At 39.5% G+C, this 17,238-nt stretch overlaps 1 protein-coding gene across 1 annotated transcript in view; it reads left to right on the plus strand.

The window, feature by feature from the left end:
- The window catches only part of DNAH12 (dynein axonemal heavy chain 12), a 191,437-nt gene that overhangs the window by 164,475 nt on the left and 9,724 nt on the right, over positions 1-17,238 (plus strand). Inside the window, exons 63-69 of the mRNA XM_045807406.2 lie at positions 7,305-7,455; positions 7,912-8,165; positions 8,380-8,520; positions 10,627-10,764; positions 13,660-13,893; positions 14,173-14,361; positions 16,604-16,707. Coding sequence (XP_045663362.2) covers positions 7,305-7,455; positions 7,912-8,165; positions 8,380-8,520; positions 10,627-10,764; positions 13,660-13,893; positions 14,173-14,361; positions 16,604-16,707 — 1,211 coding nt within the window. The remainder of the gene's footprint in view (positions 1-7,304; positions 7,456-7,911; positions 8,166-8,379; positions 8,521-10,626; positions 10,765-13,659; positions 13,894-14,172; positions 14,362-16,603; positions 16,708-17,238) is intronic.

The following is a 17,238-nucleotide window of genomic DNA, read 5'->3' on the forward strand; positions in this document are numbered from 1 at the left end:
GCCCCTTCAAATATTTTTTGCCACTCTACCCTCTGATTCCAAATAAATATACATTAGACTGCTTGGTATTATACCGTAGATGACTGCTCTGTTAATTATTTTTAAATCTTTTATATCACTGTGCTTCAGATTATATAGTTTCGATTTCTATCTTTAAGTTGACTGATTTCTTCTTTTATAGCGTCTAATCTGCTATTGTTCCTATCCAATTGATTTTTTTGTTTCAGAGGCTCCTGGGTGGCTCAGTCAGTTAAGCAACCAACTCTTGGTTTGGCTCAGGTTATGGTCTCAGGGTCATGGGATTGAGCCCCATTTGGGACTCCTCATTCCGTGGGGAGTCTGCTTGAGATTCTTTCTCTCCCTCTCCCCCCCCCCCGCTTGCACACACTCAGGTGCACTTTCTCTCCCTCTCTCTCAAATAAATAAATCTTTAAAAAAATTTTTTTTGTTTCAGCTATTATATATTTCACTATTAGAAAGTTCATTGGGGAGGGGGGCCACCTGGGTGGCTCAGTTGGTTAAGTGTCTGTCTTTAGCTCAGGTCATGATTCCAGGGTCCTGGGATCAAGCTCTGCACTGGGCTCCATGCTCAGCAGGGAGCCTGCTTCTCCCTCTCCCTCTGCCTCCTGCTCCCCTTCCTTGTGCTCTCTCTGTCAAATAAATAAAAATCTTGAACACAGTTATAACAACTGCTAATTCCATCACTTCTGGATCTGTTTCTATTGACTGATTTTACTCTTGGTTATGGATTATGTTTTCTTGCTTCTTGGCCTGCCCAGTAATGTTTGATTGGATGCCAGACATTGTTGATAATTTGATTTTGTTATGTTCTTTTAAAGATTGTAGAGTTTTATTCTGCTAGTTCAAGGGTCAGCAAACAACACTTTTGGGTCAAATCCACCCCATGACCGTTTTTGTCCAGCCCATGAGCTGATAATGGTGTTTACATTTTAAAGAGTTGTTTTAAAAAAGAAAAAAAAGAATGTGCAGCAGAAATTGTATGTGGCCCATAGCCCCTAAAGTTTTTACTATCTAGCCCTCTGTAGAAAATGGTTACCAATCCCTTTGGCTACATAGTTACATTACTTAATTTCAGATTGTTCCTTTCAAAGGTTATTTTAGTATTTGTTAGCACCAATGTAGCCTTCACTCAATGGATAGTTTAGCTCCACTACTAAAGTGTGACCCTTCTGGGGACTTTACTGAATGCTCCAAGTGATCACCAAGGGCTCTCCACTGTGGCTATTGGGAGCTTGAATAATTCCCAGTCTTGCATGAACTCTGTTAGCTTTGTAGATCTCCAGTTCATAGCTCTCCAGTCACTCTTTTCTTAGTCTCTGCATGCACGCCATTGTATTCAGCAAAGATTCAAGGGTACAGTTATGCAGGTTTCTTTCTTTTTTACAGGTAGTTCCCTTCTAATTTGAACTCTGCAACTTCTAGTGACCTCCTTCTTTGAACTCTGATTTCCATCTTCCCAAGTCAACAACACTGTGTTGCTCTGCTTTCAATCACTTTTCCTATTCCACAGGTTGTAATGTACCTCCCTGAAGACAGCTAAAGGGATAATAGATCTCACCTCATGTATTTCCTCTTCCATAGAGATCAAAGTCTGGTACCACCTGTTGTCTGGATTGCCCAGTGTTTGAAAATGGTTGTTTTTAAAATTTTGTGCATTTTTAGTTGTTTATATGAGAGTGTAAATCTGTTATATGGCCATGTTAGCAGAAGTGGCCATATTGGCTGGAAGTAAAAGATGGTAGAAAATCTTATACATGTCACAATTTTATACGTTTAAACATGCACAGAATGTTTTTTTCTTCCATGTTTTTATTTAAATTCCAGTTAGTTAACATACTATAATATTAGTGTCAGGTATTAGTGTATAATATTAGTGTCAAATATAGAATTTAGTGATTCACACTTACATACTACACCCAGTGCTCATCACAAGTGCCCTCCTTAATCTCCATCATCTATTTCATTCATTCCCTCACCCACCTCCCCTCCAGTAACCCTCAGTTTGTTCTCTATAGTTTAGAGTCTGTTTCCTGGTTTGCCTCTTTTTCCCCCCTATGTTCATCTGTCTTGTTTCTTAAATTCCACAATTGAGCAAAATCATATGGTATTTGTCTTTCTCTGACTGACTTATTTCCCTTGGCACAATACTCTCCAGCACCATCCATGTCATTGCAAATGGCAAGATTTCATTCTTTTCTATGGCTGAATAATATTTCATTGTATACAAATACTACATCTTCTTTATCCATTCACTAGATGATGGACATTTGGGCTCTTTCCATAATTTGGCTATTGTTGATAATGCTGCTGTAAGCATTGGGGTGCATGTATCCCTCAAATCAGTATTTTTGTATCCTTTGGGTAAATACCTAGTAGTGCAATTGCTGGATCATAGAGTAGTTCTATTTTTAACTTTTTGAGGAACCACCATGCTGTTTTCCAGACTGAACTTGTAAAACTCAACACCTAAAAAAACAAATAATCAGTTAAAAAATGGACAGAAGACATGAATAGACATTTTTCCAAAGAAGACATACAGATGGTCAACAGACACAAAAATCTTTCTATAGGTGAAATAAACAGGCTGATAATGATTTTCAGACATTCAAGAAAAGTGATTATGGTGTTACAAAAGAAAAAATTTTCTTTTTTTGATAGCTAATGCTTATTTTATTTTACCATATAAAATATTTAATCTTTTTACCTCCTGTTAACAAGAATAATATTATTCTAGTCTCTGGGCTGATTGATTTTCAGTGGAATATACCTTTCTCTTTCATTAAATGCTTATGACAAGTTAGATCCTATTTCATCTCATTAAGAAATGCATTTCCAATTACATATTGTTTTAATTTAATTTCAGTAAGCCAGCATGCTTGGGTGGCTCAGTCCACCTTCAGCTCAGGTCATGATCCCAGGATCAAGTCCCTCATCGGGGTCCCTGCTCTTTGGGGAGCCTGCTCCTCCCTCTGCCTGCCACTCCCCCTGCTTGTGCTCTCTCTCTCTCTGACAAATAAATAAAATCTTTAAAATAACAATAATGATAATTTCAATTGGCCAACATATAGTAAGTACATCATTAGTTTTAGATGTAGTGTTCAATGATTCATTAGTTGTGTATAGCACCCAGTGCTCATCAGATCAAGTGCCCTCCTTAATGCCCATCCTCCAGTTACCCAAAAGAAAAAATTTTAAATGGAAAACCAAAAACTATACATGTAGGTTAAACTTTGAGAAAGTCAACTTCATCTTTCTGAGCTCCATGTATAAAATGGAGTTTTTTACTTTTTCTTTAACATTTTATGTTTTTAGTAAAGCTTCACAAGGAGCATCATCTAATGCTTCACTTAGCCTCTGAGTAGAAGCAAACAGAGGCTTACATAATTATTAGACTCCTGAGTATTTCTTATTTTAACTCTCAAAGACCTTTGTGCATTGTTAAAACTTACCTCATTCTTTCCTACCTGACAGTCGTGTGTATATATATGTATATGTTCTTTTCGTTAGACAGTAGGTCCCTTTAAAGCCAAAACAATGCTGTATTCATTATTTTATCACCAATAGCCTCCCTTTTTCATTGTAAACTTAGGAATGATTAGCTCTGCATCTGGGAAATACTTGCCTAGTTTGCACTCCACAGAATGGCTCCCTGATGGCCAATGGAAGTGTTGTTTCAATGCCAAGTGTGGGGTTATTGCCTAGTCTGCCACGCTGGGAGCCTGTGCTTCAGCATTACAGCACTCACCACTCTGGAACATGCCGTAATGGTCTGCTCGTTTGTTAGCATCTCCCATTATGCTCTGAGCTTCTGGAGGTCAGAACCCATGTCTTATTTTACTCAGTGTCTCCAGGACTTCAAGCAGTGCCTGGAAGGACATCTCAGTAAATGTCTGTGAATTGAATTGAATTGAATTAAACTAAGTTTAGCTAAAGCCTGTGTTTGTCAGGATTCTCCAGAGAAACAGAACCAATAGGACAGGTAAGACAGACAGAGATTTACAGGAATTGGCTCACATGATTGTGGAGTCTGGCAAGTCCAAAATCTGCAGGCTGGAGACCCAGGGAAGAGGCCATATTGCGGCTCAAGTCCAAAGGCAGTGTGCTGGCAGAATTCCCTCTTCCTCCGTGGAGGTCAGTCTTTTTTTTGTCTTAAGGCCTTCAAAGATTGGATGAGGCCCACTCACATTATGGAGAGGAGTGCACTTAAAGTCTACCGATTTAAAAGTTAATCTCATCTTTAAAATATCTTCCTAGCAACATACAGACTAGTATTTGACCAAATATCTGGGTACTACGTTCTAGCAAAGCTGACATTTAAAATTAACCACCACAAAGCTCATCTCCAGGTCTGTTCGAGTCTCCATAATTTCTTCTCTAGAGTATCTACGTGAAGGATCAAAATCTTGCAGAAAAATCTTACAACTTTTTCTTATATTGAATTACTGGAACAAGGTACTTTTTCTGTAGAAAATTATCATACTTGATTGCAGTTATATCATCTCAGGGAACATTGCCCTGATCTGTGCATAGAGTAATGGGGGCAAGGTCTCTGTGTCCTCAGTATCTCCCCTTCCTTAAAATTTACATCGAAGATCTGTGCTAGATAGAAACTATACATAAGGGGCGCCTGGGTGGCACAGCAGTTAAGCGCCTGCCTTCGGCTCAGGGCGTGATCCCGGCGTTGTGGGATCGAGCCCCACATCGGGCTCTTCAGCTATGAGCCTGCTTCTTCCTCTCCCACTCCCCCTGCTTGTGTTCCCTCTCTCGCTGGCTGTCTCTATCTCTGTCAAATAAATAAATAAAATCTTTAAAAAAAAAAAAGAAAAGAAAAAAGAAATTATACATAGTGTTAATGGTTTAAAAAAAAGATTTAATCATTGCTCATGTGAAATTATTAAAGAAATAGTCTGTTATATCATGATGAGCTCTTTTTTGAAAACCCTTCAGCGGCCTTTCAGTACCTATAGAATCATGGCGGAAGTACAGCTTAGCAGTCTTGTTACCTTAGCTAATCATGCCTCTTTTCTGCAATTCCATTCTTATCTTCTTGAAACCTCTGGAAATTTCCACCATTTAAACCTACAGAATTGCTCACAACTACACAAAATTTCTCCTACAGAAGACTGTATCCCTCCTTCCCATCTATTCCACACACTGCAGACCCTTCTCTGCCAGGACCCAGAAGCCTGTGATGATCTCTCCTCCCTCCACCGAATTCTTACAGTTTCACTTTAGAAAGTTGTTTGGCATTTAGAAGGTGATATCGAATACCTATTCATACTTATTTTCTGCTAATGTTGATGAGTATAATTCTTTTGCTTCAAATTCATTTTAATGTAATTTATAAATAAGTAACATATTCCTGTGGTTCAGAACTGTTTTGAATACATGAATACAGAGAAAAGTGGACCTCCAGTCTGCGTCTCCCAGGCTCGCAGCATCGTTTCCCTCAGGCAACTCGTGTTAACTGCTTATTACCCTTTTATGCGCATATAAACATACGCATAAATTCTTTTTCCATTTATTTTTAACACAAATGGTTTGCATGTTGCTTTTCGCCCTCTTTTATAAAGAGCTTTCACGTTCTTTTTTATAATTGCATGGTATTTCATTATAAGAGTATGCCGTAATTTAACCATTTCCTATTGATGGACCTTTACAATATGTATATTATCTGCTCTAAAAATGTTACAATAAATAACCTTAATCAAAAGTCATTTCTCACATGTGCAGCTATCTCTCAGAATGAAGTCCTGGGAAGAAAATTGCTGAGTCAGTAGATTTGCCCATTTGTAATTTTATAGATACTGTCAAATTGCCCTCCATGAAAGTTACACCAGATTGCTTTTCCACAGCAGTGTATGAGAGTATCTGTTTAACCCGTAGTTTTTTCCCCCACACAGAATGTTGCCAAACTTTAGGATCTTTGCTAATCTGTACGGGGGGTGGGGGTTGAGGAATCTGGGGACTGATGGAGGCGGGGGAAGGTGTGGATGTGAGGTGGTAGCAGGCACACAAGTGCTCCACTGGATGATGCTTTAACAAGCTTGCATGTTGGAGAGAGGTCCCTCCCAGCAGGAATCTCTCCAGATGCTGGGATTTGGGGATTGAGGGTCCCACAACTCAAAAGGGGAGGAGGGCAAGGAAACTCCCTTGGGAGAAGAGAGAAGAGGTTTGTATGGTGTCTTGGGGTTGTTTCTCAGCAGCACTATGGTTTGGAGCCGTTGGATTGGAGCTCTGAAGGACTGCAGTGGCTTGGGGTCTTTATGTCCTGGGACTTATCTATAGCTAGCAGATGTTGGGTGCAAAGTAGGCAGGTGTCAACAGCTAAACATCTGCTTATTTGGGCTATGTTTACAACAGTTGAATACGCGAAAGTGTGAATTTGATGCCAATGGGCTTTTGAGCTAACAGCATACTGTAAAGGAAACCCTCTAGGGGTCAATACACAGACACTATCCTTGTCCATTTACCTAACAATCTGATAGGCAAAAAATGGTATCTAAGCATAGTTATCATTTGTGTTCTTTAAAATTATGAATATTTGGGTAAGACTAAGCTGCTGTAACAAAGAGACCTAAAATACAGTAGCCTAAATAAAATAGAAGTGAATCTCTCTCTCGCCTAAGAGCCCAGAGCAAATGCTTGAGGACTGGCAGGGCAGCTCTGCTTTTGAGATCGTCCAGACATTCAAGCGCTTTCTCTCATACTAGGAAAAGTCCCCTAGAGTGTGGTCCTCATTAGCGAGATTGAATCTGGCTCATGAATACCACAGCTGTTGAAGAGCAAAAGAGAATATTGAAGGCAAACAGTTACCTTATAAAAATACCTTCTGAAAGCTCTGTGTTTGACTTCTACTTGCATCCCTCTGGCCGAAACTTAATCACACAGCTGCATCTAAGTACAGGAAAAGTTGGGAAAACTTGGGGTTGTTTCACCACAAGGAGACTAACAGGGAGACAGTTTGCAGCCTCTGCTATACTGAGCGAGGTTGAGCGCCTTTTCGTACGTTTAAGTTCCATTATTATAAATGGATCCATAAGTCATTTTCTATACACTGTTCATAGTCTCTGCCTATTTTTCTTTTGGATTGTTAGTCTGGTCCTATCAATTTATAGACACTTTTATGTATTAGAGAAATTCGCACTTTGTCTATGATATGCCGCATGCTTTTCTTGACCATTAGACTCAAACTGTCCTCTTTGTCAGTTTTCAGTAATCATCACGATTGTTAGGTGAAATGAAAATTACTCTAAAGGGCATATCGTTTCTCTCTTTAACAGATAACTCCCGCTATAACGAATTACGTAACTGACAAACTAGGGAAGAAGTTTGTGGAGCCTCCACCATTTGATCTGACAAAGAGTTACTTGGACTCAAACTGTACCATCCCTTTAATTTTTGTGCTGTCTCCGGGAGCGGACCCTATGGCTAGTAAGTCCGCCTACTGCACACTTTGAAGAACCTATAAATAAACTGTCTTGCTCAATGGCCACTTCTTTTTTTTTTTTTTAAGATTTTATTTATTTATTTATTTATTTATTTATTTATTTATTTATTTATTTATTAGAGAGATAGCAGGAGAAGCACGAGTGGGGAGGAGAGGGAGAAACAGGCTCTCCACTGAGCAGGTAGCCGGACACGGGGCTCAATCCCAGGACCCTGAGATCATGACCTGAGCTGAAGGCAGATGCTTAACCGACTGAGACATCCAGGTGCCCCATCAATGGCCATTTCTTATATGATTGTAGATCACTTAGTAAATCTGAGGTGCATAAGGGAAAGTAACTGGAATCTTCCAGTGAAGTACCTGCACACTGAAACACAAGGCATATTTTATGATTTTAGAATAAGTATGAAACTGGTTTTTGTGTGTGTGTGCTCTCTTAGGCCTGCTGAAATTTGCAAATGATAAAGCTATGTCTGGAAATAAATTTCAAGCAATTTCACTGGGACAAGGACAAGGACCAATTGCAACAAAAATGATTAAAGCAGCCATAGAAGAAGGAACTTGGGTGTGCCTACAGAACTGTCACCTCGCTGTCTCCTGGATGCCCATGTTGGAAAAAATATGTGAAGATTTTACCCCTGAAGTCTGTAACTCGTCCTTTAGGCTTTGGCTCACAAGTTACCCATCTCCGAAAGTACGTTTATTTTGTATGAAGTTCAGTACATTTATTCTTATGTTATCTACAGTTATCTCTTATGTTGTGTCTTAATCAAGCTTTAAATGCTTCACCTAAGGGGTCTTAAAAATATTTCTGGAGTCCTCTTTTTACCTATTTTAACCCACTAGTATATGCATTTTTAGGACTCGAGCTGGTTATCTTGAGTAATGCTCTGTTTCTTCTGTCTCAGTTCCCGGTAACCATCCTGCAGAATGGAGTGAAAATGACTAATGAGCCTCCCACGGGTCTTCGGCTAAATCTCCTTCAGTCTTACCTCACTGACCCAATTTCTGATGCTCAGTTTTTTGGTGGATGCCAGGGAAAGGAACTGGTAATGTTCAGCCTCTGGAGCTTTTGAAATGTGTTCTTATAGTGAGAAAATCTGGGAATATAAATATTTGACAATGTTACACTTTAGGCCTTTTCTAAAAAGGTAGATATTGCGCCCATACCGTTCATCATTTTCTTCGCAGCAGCTTGTGCTCTGCTTCCCACAGAGCAGACATTCCAATAGGTGTCTGTTGACTGAACGTGTCTTAGTTCGTAAACCAAAATCCAATAACAACTTTGATGAAGACCCAAGAGTAGCAATCTGTTTTCATATCATGCATTCATTCTTTCAACAAAATGTGTGTTAGGTACTCTCCTAGGTACTAGATATAAAGCAGTGAGAATAAAATAGACCCCCACCTCCCAAATCTGCCTTCATGGAACTTAAGTTCTAGTGATACCATTTTGATAGTTAATCATGCTTTTCAGTGCACCCATGTAAAACAGTTTTGCACATGGTATTGGAGACTTAGGAGTCCTAATAAATAGCACTCCTTTTTCCTACTGGCATTCTTACCAACTAAGAAACAGGAAAACGTGTAACCATAAGGGAACCAGATTATAACTTTAATGACTGGTATAGACTAGGTTGGAAGATGTCGTTGATATCTGTGAACAAATGGGGTTCGTATCACTGAATAGAATTAAACAGATTTATCCACCCTCAGAAACAGAGGAAATTCTTCCCTGAGAAAAGCTCGCTTCTGAGACAGAAAAGGGAAAAGCTGAGCAAAGTATATCTGGTTAACTTTCCCCAAATTTATTAACCAGATAGGTTATTCCCTTCTGCAGTGGATACAAGGTTGGAGAGAATCTAGAAGTGTTACACTGAGGTCTCTTCACAAGGAAGGAAACATCAACACCAAGGAAAAGTCATCCCCTGCCCTCACCCAATACATGCCATTTATCATATTTGCCTGTTTGAGCTAGAAAAAGAATGGCATTGAAAATAAAGAATTGAATTCTTTGGAAGCCAGCTAGTTTCTCTCTGCTTTCCGTCTGCCCCTAGTTCTAAGCAATAATTTTTTTTTTTTAATTCTGGGAGAAAGGTAGGATATTTGTTGGTTTAGCTAGAAAGAGAGCTTAATAAAATGGAGAAGGTGGTATAGTGTCTGATCCCCATTGAGGGTTTGAGCTCCTGCAAGAAATCCCAAGATTTCTCTGATACCAAAGGAGCATTTTTGGCCCACAAGCACAGACCAAAAATGTGGAGGGATTATGATCTCTTTGAGAAAACCCTATTGGGTGAAAATATGTGGAAAATACATGTAAATTAGGTTATTGTTTTCATTGCCAAAAGGTTTCCCTTTAAATGTTTCACCACAGCTTTCACCCAGTATATTTAAAATATGCTTTAATTTATGTACAACATTTCAAGAATATAGTTATTCAGTAAGGCCGTGGTGTACTTGCATTTTAATATTATAGAAATAATTTCTACTACATCACATGAAGATAGTTGGATGGATTTTTACTGCATTTGGAACTGTTTGAAACTATCTAATTTAAACCATTAAGGTAGCATACTTGAAACTTACATGGGGGGATCCTCAGAGATGGGTGGCCATCCTCCAGGGCATTAACACAGGCTCAGTGAGAAGCCAATCCCTTCTGACATACATGTCACACATATGAAGATACCAGGACAGAGTAAATAAACAAGGGTTTCAAAAATGATCTCCAAATGAAAAATCATAAAATCAGAAACTATATATTGGGATTTATTGCTATCATCATAATTATGCTGTCACACTTGTAGTCTTGAGCATATGCCAGTGAGTCTACAGGATAACGTTTTATAAGTATTGAAGTTGTAAATATCTATGAACAACACCAAAGTATGAGTAGCTAGTACTTTGGCAAATGGTAGAATTTTGCATTTTAACAAAGTTTAATATTGCAGTTCGTCTAGCTTTGGAGGGTTTAAGTCATAAGATTAATACTCTTTATAGTATGCCTTGTTTTAGATAGCATGTCTTTTTTTAAATAGAAGTTTACAGAAATATATGATCATAGAAGCTTATAATGAAAAAGATTGTGGATTCCCCTCTGAACTGATGGAAATCTGATCAGAATTTTTTCTTGTTGTGTAATTTTTATACTCAAGACATGGGAAAAGTTGCTGTTTGGAGTTTGTTTTTTTCATGCCCTTGTACAAGAGAGAAAGAAATTTGGTCCTCTTGGCTGGAATATTCCATATGGATTTAATGAATCAGACTTACGCATCAGTATTCGACAACTACAGGTATAATTAGAAAGAAATTAACACTGATGGAGGATCCCTGTGTGTCAGGCCCTAGACAACTCCCTTTGCTTAAAATATGCTTAATCCTCCCAACATCACTAGTAGGTGGGTAGACAGAAGCAATAATTATAACCGTGGTTTATAAAGCACTATCTCTGTGGATTTTTTCTGCTGTAAGTAATGGAAAACTTGATTCAAACTGGCTTAAATCATAATGAAACTTATTATCTCATATAAAAAAGTAGTACAAAGGGAAGACAGGCTCTGGAGTTGGTTTGACTGGGCAAGGACCCCCGTTCTTTCTGTCTTTCTACAGTGCCCTCCTCAAGCGTTGGCCTTATATAGATCCTTACTATACTCTCTTCCTCTGATCGGTCAAGCTACAGTTTAGCTCTATCAGTCAAAAGAAATAGGCTGCCTACTTTAAGTAGAAAAGGAATATATAGAAAGAATATTTGCGTAGATCATAGCATCACCAAGATGTCTGGATAGCCAAGGCATCTAGAGTCCTATCTAGAACTCACCATGTGTTGGTAAGAGCAGATCCTCAACCCTGGTTGAATATTCAGCACCACAGCTCCCATATGTGCCACACAGACTCTGGTCTACTACAGGCCCTCTGATGTCATCAAAAAAGACTCTTGGCTATTCCTGCTTTTTTGTGCACTACACCCCAGTTCGAAGTCTAGTTCACAGTTCTAAGCTTTAATTATAAAGGAGGCTAGGAAAGTCTGGATTTTCCAGTTTCTGTAGACTCACAAAGTGAGACATTCAGATAGTCAGCAGCCCCTCCCCCCGCAAAGAATAACTTCTGCTATAAATTCCTAACTCTCACCTTGAACTACGCACATTACTTAAAACAATTCTAGTCCTCACAGCAACCCTGTAAGGTTGGTATTATCCCTATTTTTGAGAAAACCAAAGCTAAGAAGTGAGCTTGCCCATTGAGGTAGGATTTGAGCTCCAGTTTGTCCAACTCCAATACTTTTCCAATTATTTGTCATATTTTACCAAATATACTAATCCAGCTGGACAACCACAGAGTATTACTATATTTCTGCTTCTTTGCTGTGACAAGAGCCTTTGCGACATGGGACCTCATAAAGGAAAATGGCAAGTGTTGATAAAGCCCAAATGGGCACTATTAGATTTCACTCAGGTGGGGTTTTATAAGGCTATGAATAGTTAATCATGCTTATTCCATAACTGATAATTTTTACAGGAACTTTTGATATTTTATCAACTCTTTTTCTTTCCTCTAAACAAGGTAGAAACCTTAACTGGAACAAACCTGTCAATTTGAAAATCCTTGGACAACTGATGAAATTGGTGTTTATAGAATTACATGACAAAATGGCATTGATTTTAAACATTTGTTTTAAGAACGATTTAGTTGATTACAGCCTAAGCTTGGAGACCATTTTGCTAATATCATCCTACTGCAGATAACCAGTCCACTGAGAATTCTCCACCTTCTGGCCAGGCCCCAGCCTGCAGCCTCTGGTGTCATCAACCCTCCTCACCCCAACACTGGAGCTGGAGGCATAGATTAAATCCTCTTTTCTATCATCAAGAACTGGGTACTTGAGAGGGGTCAGTCTTTAAACCGTCTTCACCTGGTCACACCAGGACGCTACCTCTTGCCTCCAGAAAGGCAGATCAGTGAACTTATGCTAAGTAGATAGACAACCAAAGAATGAGCTGTTAGTCTCTATGTCTTGCATATGCCACAAATTTAACATGAATTTCTCTTGGGGTCTCTTCCTTCTGTTTTGGGAAAGGGGGGAACACAGTTAAACATACCTTTCCCTCCCCCAAAGGTAACAAAGGGAGAAACTTTCCTCTTTCACAAATAACTTATCTCACCACAAAAGATGATCTTCCCTCTGTCTCCTGCTCATATGTCTTGATACTTCTCTTTCTCCTGAAAATATGGGAATCTCAAAGAATGATATCTTCTTTTAACTTGGCTCTGGAGAATTTGGAAAAATTTTTACTTAACTGTGCATCATTTCTGTTTTAATTCCTGCACTATTAGGTAATTTTCAAGGGCCGGAAAAGTTCTCATCCAGTAACTTATACCATCCCAATACATACTACCAAAACTTTCTGTCTATGAGAAAAAGTAAAGGATCTGGGACTGAAAGAAAGAAACCCACATTGCAAACAGTCCCTAAGTCAGGCACCTGGTTCTCAGCCTTGGCGCTGTTGGCCTTTGGGGTCAGATAGCTCCTTGCTGTGGGCAGCTGGCCTGTGCATGGTTTAGCCCACTAGATGGCAGTAGCACCCCCGGCCACCAATCTAAAATGTCCCCAGATATTGCCAAAGGTCCCCTAGGAGACAATATTGCCCCAATTAAGGACCAGTGCTCTAAAAATAAGGTTTATTCAAATTCATATGAAAAAGCCTTGGTAATTTTCATGTCATCTTTTTTTGTTAAATGTTTTTCTTACTGCAGAAGCAATACACGATTATTCCCCTCCCCCCCGCCGCCCTAAAATTGGAAGTAATTTAAAATAAACACTAATGGGGCACCTGGGTGGCTCAGTCAGTTGGTTAAGCATCTGACTCTTGATTTCAGCTCGGGTCGTGATCTCAGGGTCATGAGATTGAGCTGCACATCGGGCTCTGCACTGGGCATGGAGCCTGTTTAAGATTCTCTGTCTTGCTCTGCCCCTCCTCCCCATTCTCTCTCTCAAAAAAAAAAAAAAAAAAGTAAAGTAAAATAAACACTAACAATCCCAGCCTTCCAAAGGTGAGTTGTGATGATAGTTCTTTCAACCCCACTTCTGTGCCTGTAGACAGATGATTGACAGATATTTCATGTCATTTTAAAATGGAAATTAAAAAAAAAAAAAACTTTGTTTTTCTCATTTTATTTTTCCTTTGTTTCAGTTATTTATAAATGAATATAATACAGTTCCATTTGAAGCTATCTCCTACCTGACTGGCGAATGTAACTATGGAGGAAGGGTGACAGATGATTGGGACAGACGTCTCCTCTTAACCATGCTGGCTGACTTTTATAACCCACAAATCATTGAAAACCCTCATTACAAGTTTTCTCCCAGTGGAAACTATTTTGCACCTGCCAAAGGCACCTACGATGAGTACATTGAATTCATTAAGGTAACCGATATCAGTGAAAGTAGGGTTAGATTTAAGTGTAATTTTTCTGAAAGCAAATAATGAGATGTTCCCCTGTAATGTAGAGAGCTAGGCAAGTAGTGTGGTTTCAATCCACTTTCAGTATCTTTTGTTTCTGGCCATTTACTGAAAATCGGAAGAGTTTGATTCCTCGGTGCTTAATGCGTAGTTGATTTTTAACCCTTTTTGGTCTGCCTGTGTTTACACCTTATGAATTAATGTAGCCGGTGGAAATGTGATGCTTCTTCTGTTTCCTGGTAGAATCTTCCATTTACTCAGCACCCTGAGATATTTGGATTACATGAAAATGTTGATATTTCCAAAGACCTGCAACAAACAAAAGTCCTCTTTGAGTCCTTGCTCCTCACCCAGGGAGGCTCCAAACAGACAGGATCCTCGGGAAGTGCCGACCAGACCCTATTAGAAATCACCAAAGATATTCTCAAGAAGGTAATGTTTAGTTTAAAACACGTTGCTTATACTAGAAATTAAAATGGTACTGAAATGACCATTGGAAGACTCCATTTAGCAGCATTAGGACATCGAGTGAAAAACTTTGCCTGGCTGAGCATTAGTTCCCCAATCTGTAAAGTGGCGAGCGTAGTACCAACCATATGAGGTTCTTGTGAACATTTAAGAGGTCATGAAGTTAGAGCGCTCCGCACGATGCCCAGCACGATGTAAGTTCTTAGCAACTCCAGTTGTGGACGAGCTAAAGAACATGTGACTTATTATCATTTCCAAACAAAGATAATGGGTCTACTCTTTAAAAACAGGAGGAAATGGTCTGGACTTGCTGGTTCCTGGGTTGAATGGCTTTTCATCTACACCTTCCGGAGGGAGGGAGGGGCACAGAGTAAGATCAGACCTAATTAGCAACTACAGGTTTTTTTTCTTGTTTTCTTCGTACTGTAGCCCAAAGTACTTAGCCTACCCGGGAAAACAGAATGATACTCTTTCTTCTCACCTTTTTTTGTGTCTTAAATTCAAAATAGAACTACTAAGGGAACTTGAGAAAGATTAGGGTCGCAAGCGCGTATCTTCACCATTCCCCTCCAGGGTAAATGCAATTCTTAGCCCCATATATCAGTGGCAGGGGTTCTGACGCAGCAGAGCCTGACCCATGATCCACTGGTCTCGAAAGCCCACGGACAGCACCACTCCTCTCCTCTGCGTTGGTGGCCTTGCCTTACCCCATTCCTAAGGAGAGCCTCCGCACCGTAGGCCTGGCTGCGGCCACTGGAGAAAGAGGGGAGCAGCCCTCCCGCGACCCCTGGGTGAAAGCAAGCTAGCCTCCTCCCACCCTGTCCCCGGACTACTGCTTCTGCTCTCTGACTCTTCTCACTCCTGGCAGCTTACTGTTTCTGCGGTTGATCTCTGGGGGGAAGGTTCTCGCCCTTGCAGAATGGTGGCTCTTACATGGTCCCTAAGAGGAAGTTACCCTGGCAGGGGCATTTGGGAATGTATTTGGGGAAAGAGACCTGTGCTAAGCCAAAGAGTCCTTGAGTGATGCCACTTACTGTGACTTTACAATAATTCTTTTGCACCATTCAGGGACCCTCATCTGGGGACACTCTGGGCAGTTCAGCTTTCTTAGTTCAGGACCTCCCTGACAGGGAAGCTTCTTTGCCTTTTAGGAATGTGAATTCCAATGTCTTGAGGCTTGACTATCAGTCCCAAAGCCCCCTTCATTTCTCTAGCATCTCTGAGGTGCCTCATAGAAACCAGACACTTGACACCTTCTCTCTCCCTATTCTTGGAGCCCTGCTACAGTCACACGTTAATTATTTGAAAGTGGGGTAAGCTAAACTATTTGGAGCCAGTTGATAATTGACTGGAAATAAATATAAAACAGTTAGGAAATGGCAAATCAGTTTTATCAATGAAAAATAAGATTCAGCTTACAAAAGGAAATTACACAACGTTTCAGAAATACATGTATCTTCTGCAAAGTGCTATAGCCTGTAGTAAAGAGCATGGGCTTTGCACTTAGAGACCTGTGGATTTCAACAGATTACATTTTGGCTGTGTGCCCTTGGGCAGTTACTCAACCTCTCTGCATAGTTGACCCTGAACAACACAGGTTTGAACTGCACAGATCCACTTATATGTGAATTTTTTTGATAAATACAGTACTGTAAATGTACTTAAGATTTTTTTTTCAATTTTTTTTATTACGTTAGTCACCATACAGTACATCCCTAGTTTTTGATGTAAAGTTCCATGATTCATTACTTGTGTATAACACCCAGTTCTTAACAACATTTTCTTTCCTTTAGCTTACTGTATTGTAAGAATACAGTATATAATACATGTAACATACCAAATATGTGTTAATTGACTGTTTATGTTATTGGCAAGGCTTCCGGTCAATTGTAGCTTGCTAGTAGTTTTTGGAGAGTGGAAGTTATACATGGATTTTTGACTACGTGGGGGGTCGGCACCCTAACTCCTGCATTGTTCAAGGGTCGACTGTACTTGAATATCCTCGTCTGTAAAATGGAGATGACAACAGCCCCCTGAGAGTGCGTGGTAAGGATTACATGAGATAATGTATGGAAAGCAGTGAGCACAATGCCTGGCCCATAGTAACTGACTGGTGATGTGATTAGCTGCTAGTGATGTGATAGCTGAACGAAACGAATTATCCATTCTGAGAGTAATACGTGATCTTCAAAATCTATTTCCTTAGCTACCAAATGATTTTGACATTGAATTAGCACTACTGAAGTTTCCTGTGAGATATGAAGAGAGCATGAATACCGTGTTAGTACAAGAAATGGAAAGATTTAACAAGTAAGAATCTATCTCCCCAGTGGTTCAGAAAACAACCAAAGTTGATTTAAAAAAAAAGACACACTGGTATTGAATTAAAATTTTGAGAAAAAATTATCAAAACCTTCCATTTCCTTAGGATCCATCCCCACTCTTTAAAGTTGTATAATCTTCTGCCCCAGAAGTGAAGGTATCTTTCAGAATGCAAAAATGATGGTGGAAATGAGATCTGTTTTACTGGTGAAAATATTCATTAGTCATAATTGTCACCCATCTGTTACTGTTCTCCTCAGGAACCAAAGACCAAATGAACCAATGACAAGTCTTTTGTCATTATTCTGCCACTTGACGCATATACACCTCCCTTTTCTTCCTGAGTGCAACCGAGGTCGATGACATACCTCACGATAATGAACAAATTATTTGCTTTGAATATTTGAACTGAATTTTCTACAATTCAATCCTGGCTCAAGGAATGGAAAAATTGTTTTGATATGAATTTTCTACAGTGTTTTCAAGTTTATTTGGGTTTCTGGACTTGACACTTAAAAA

Source organism: Ursus americanus, chromosome 14 (genome assembly GCF_024610735.1).
Source record: "Ursus americanus isolate L20-20 chromosome 14, mUrsAme1.1.p, whole genome shotgun sequence".
NCBI classification, from domain to species: domain Eukaryota; kingdom Metazoa; phylum Chordata; class Mammalia; order Carnivora; family Ursidae; genus Ursus; species Ursus americanus.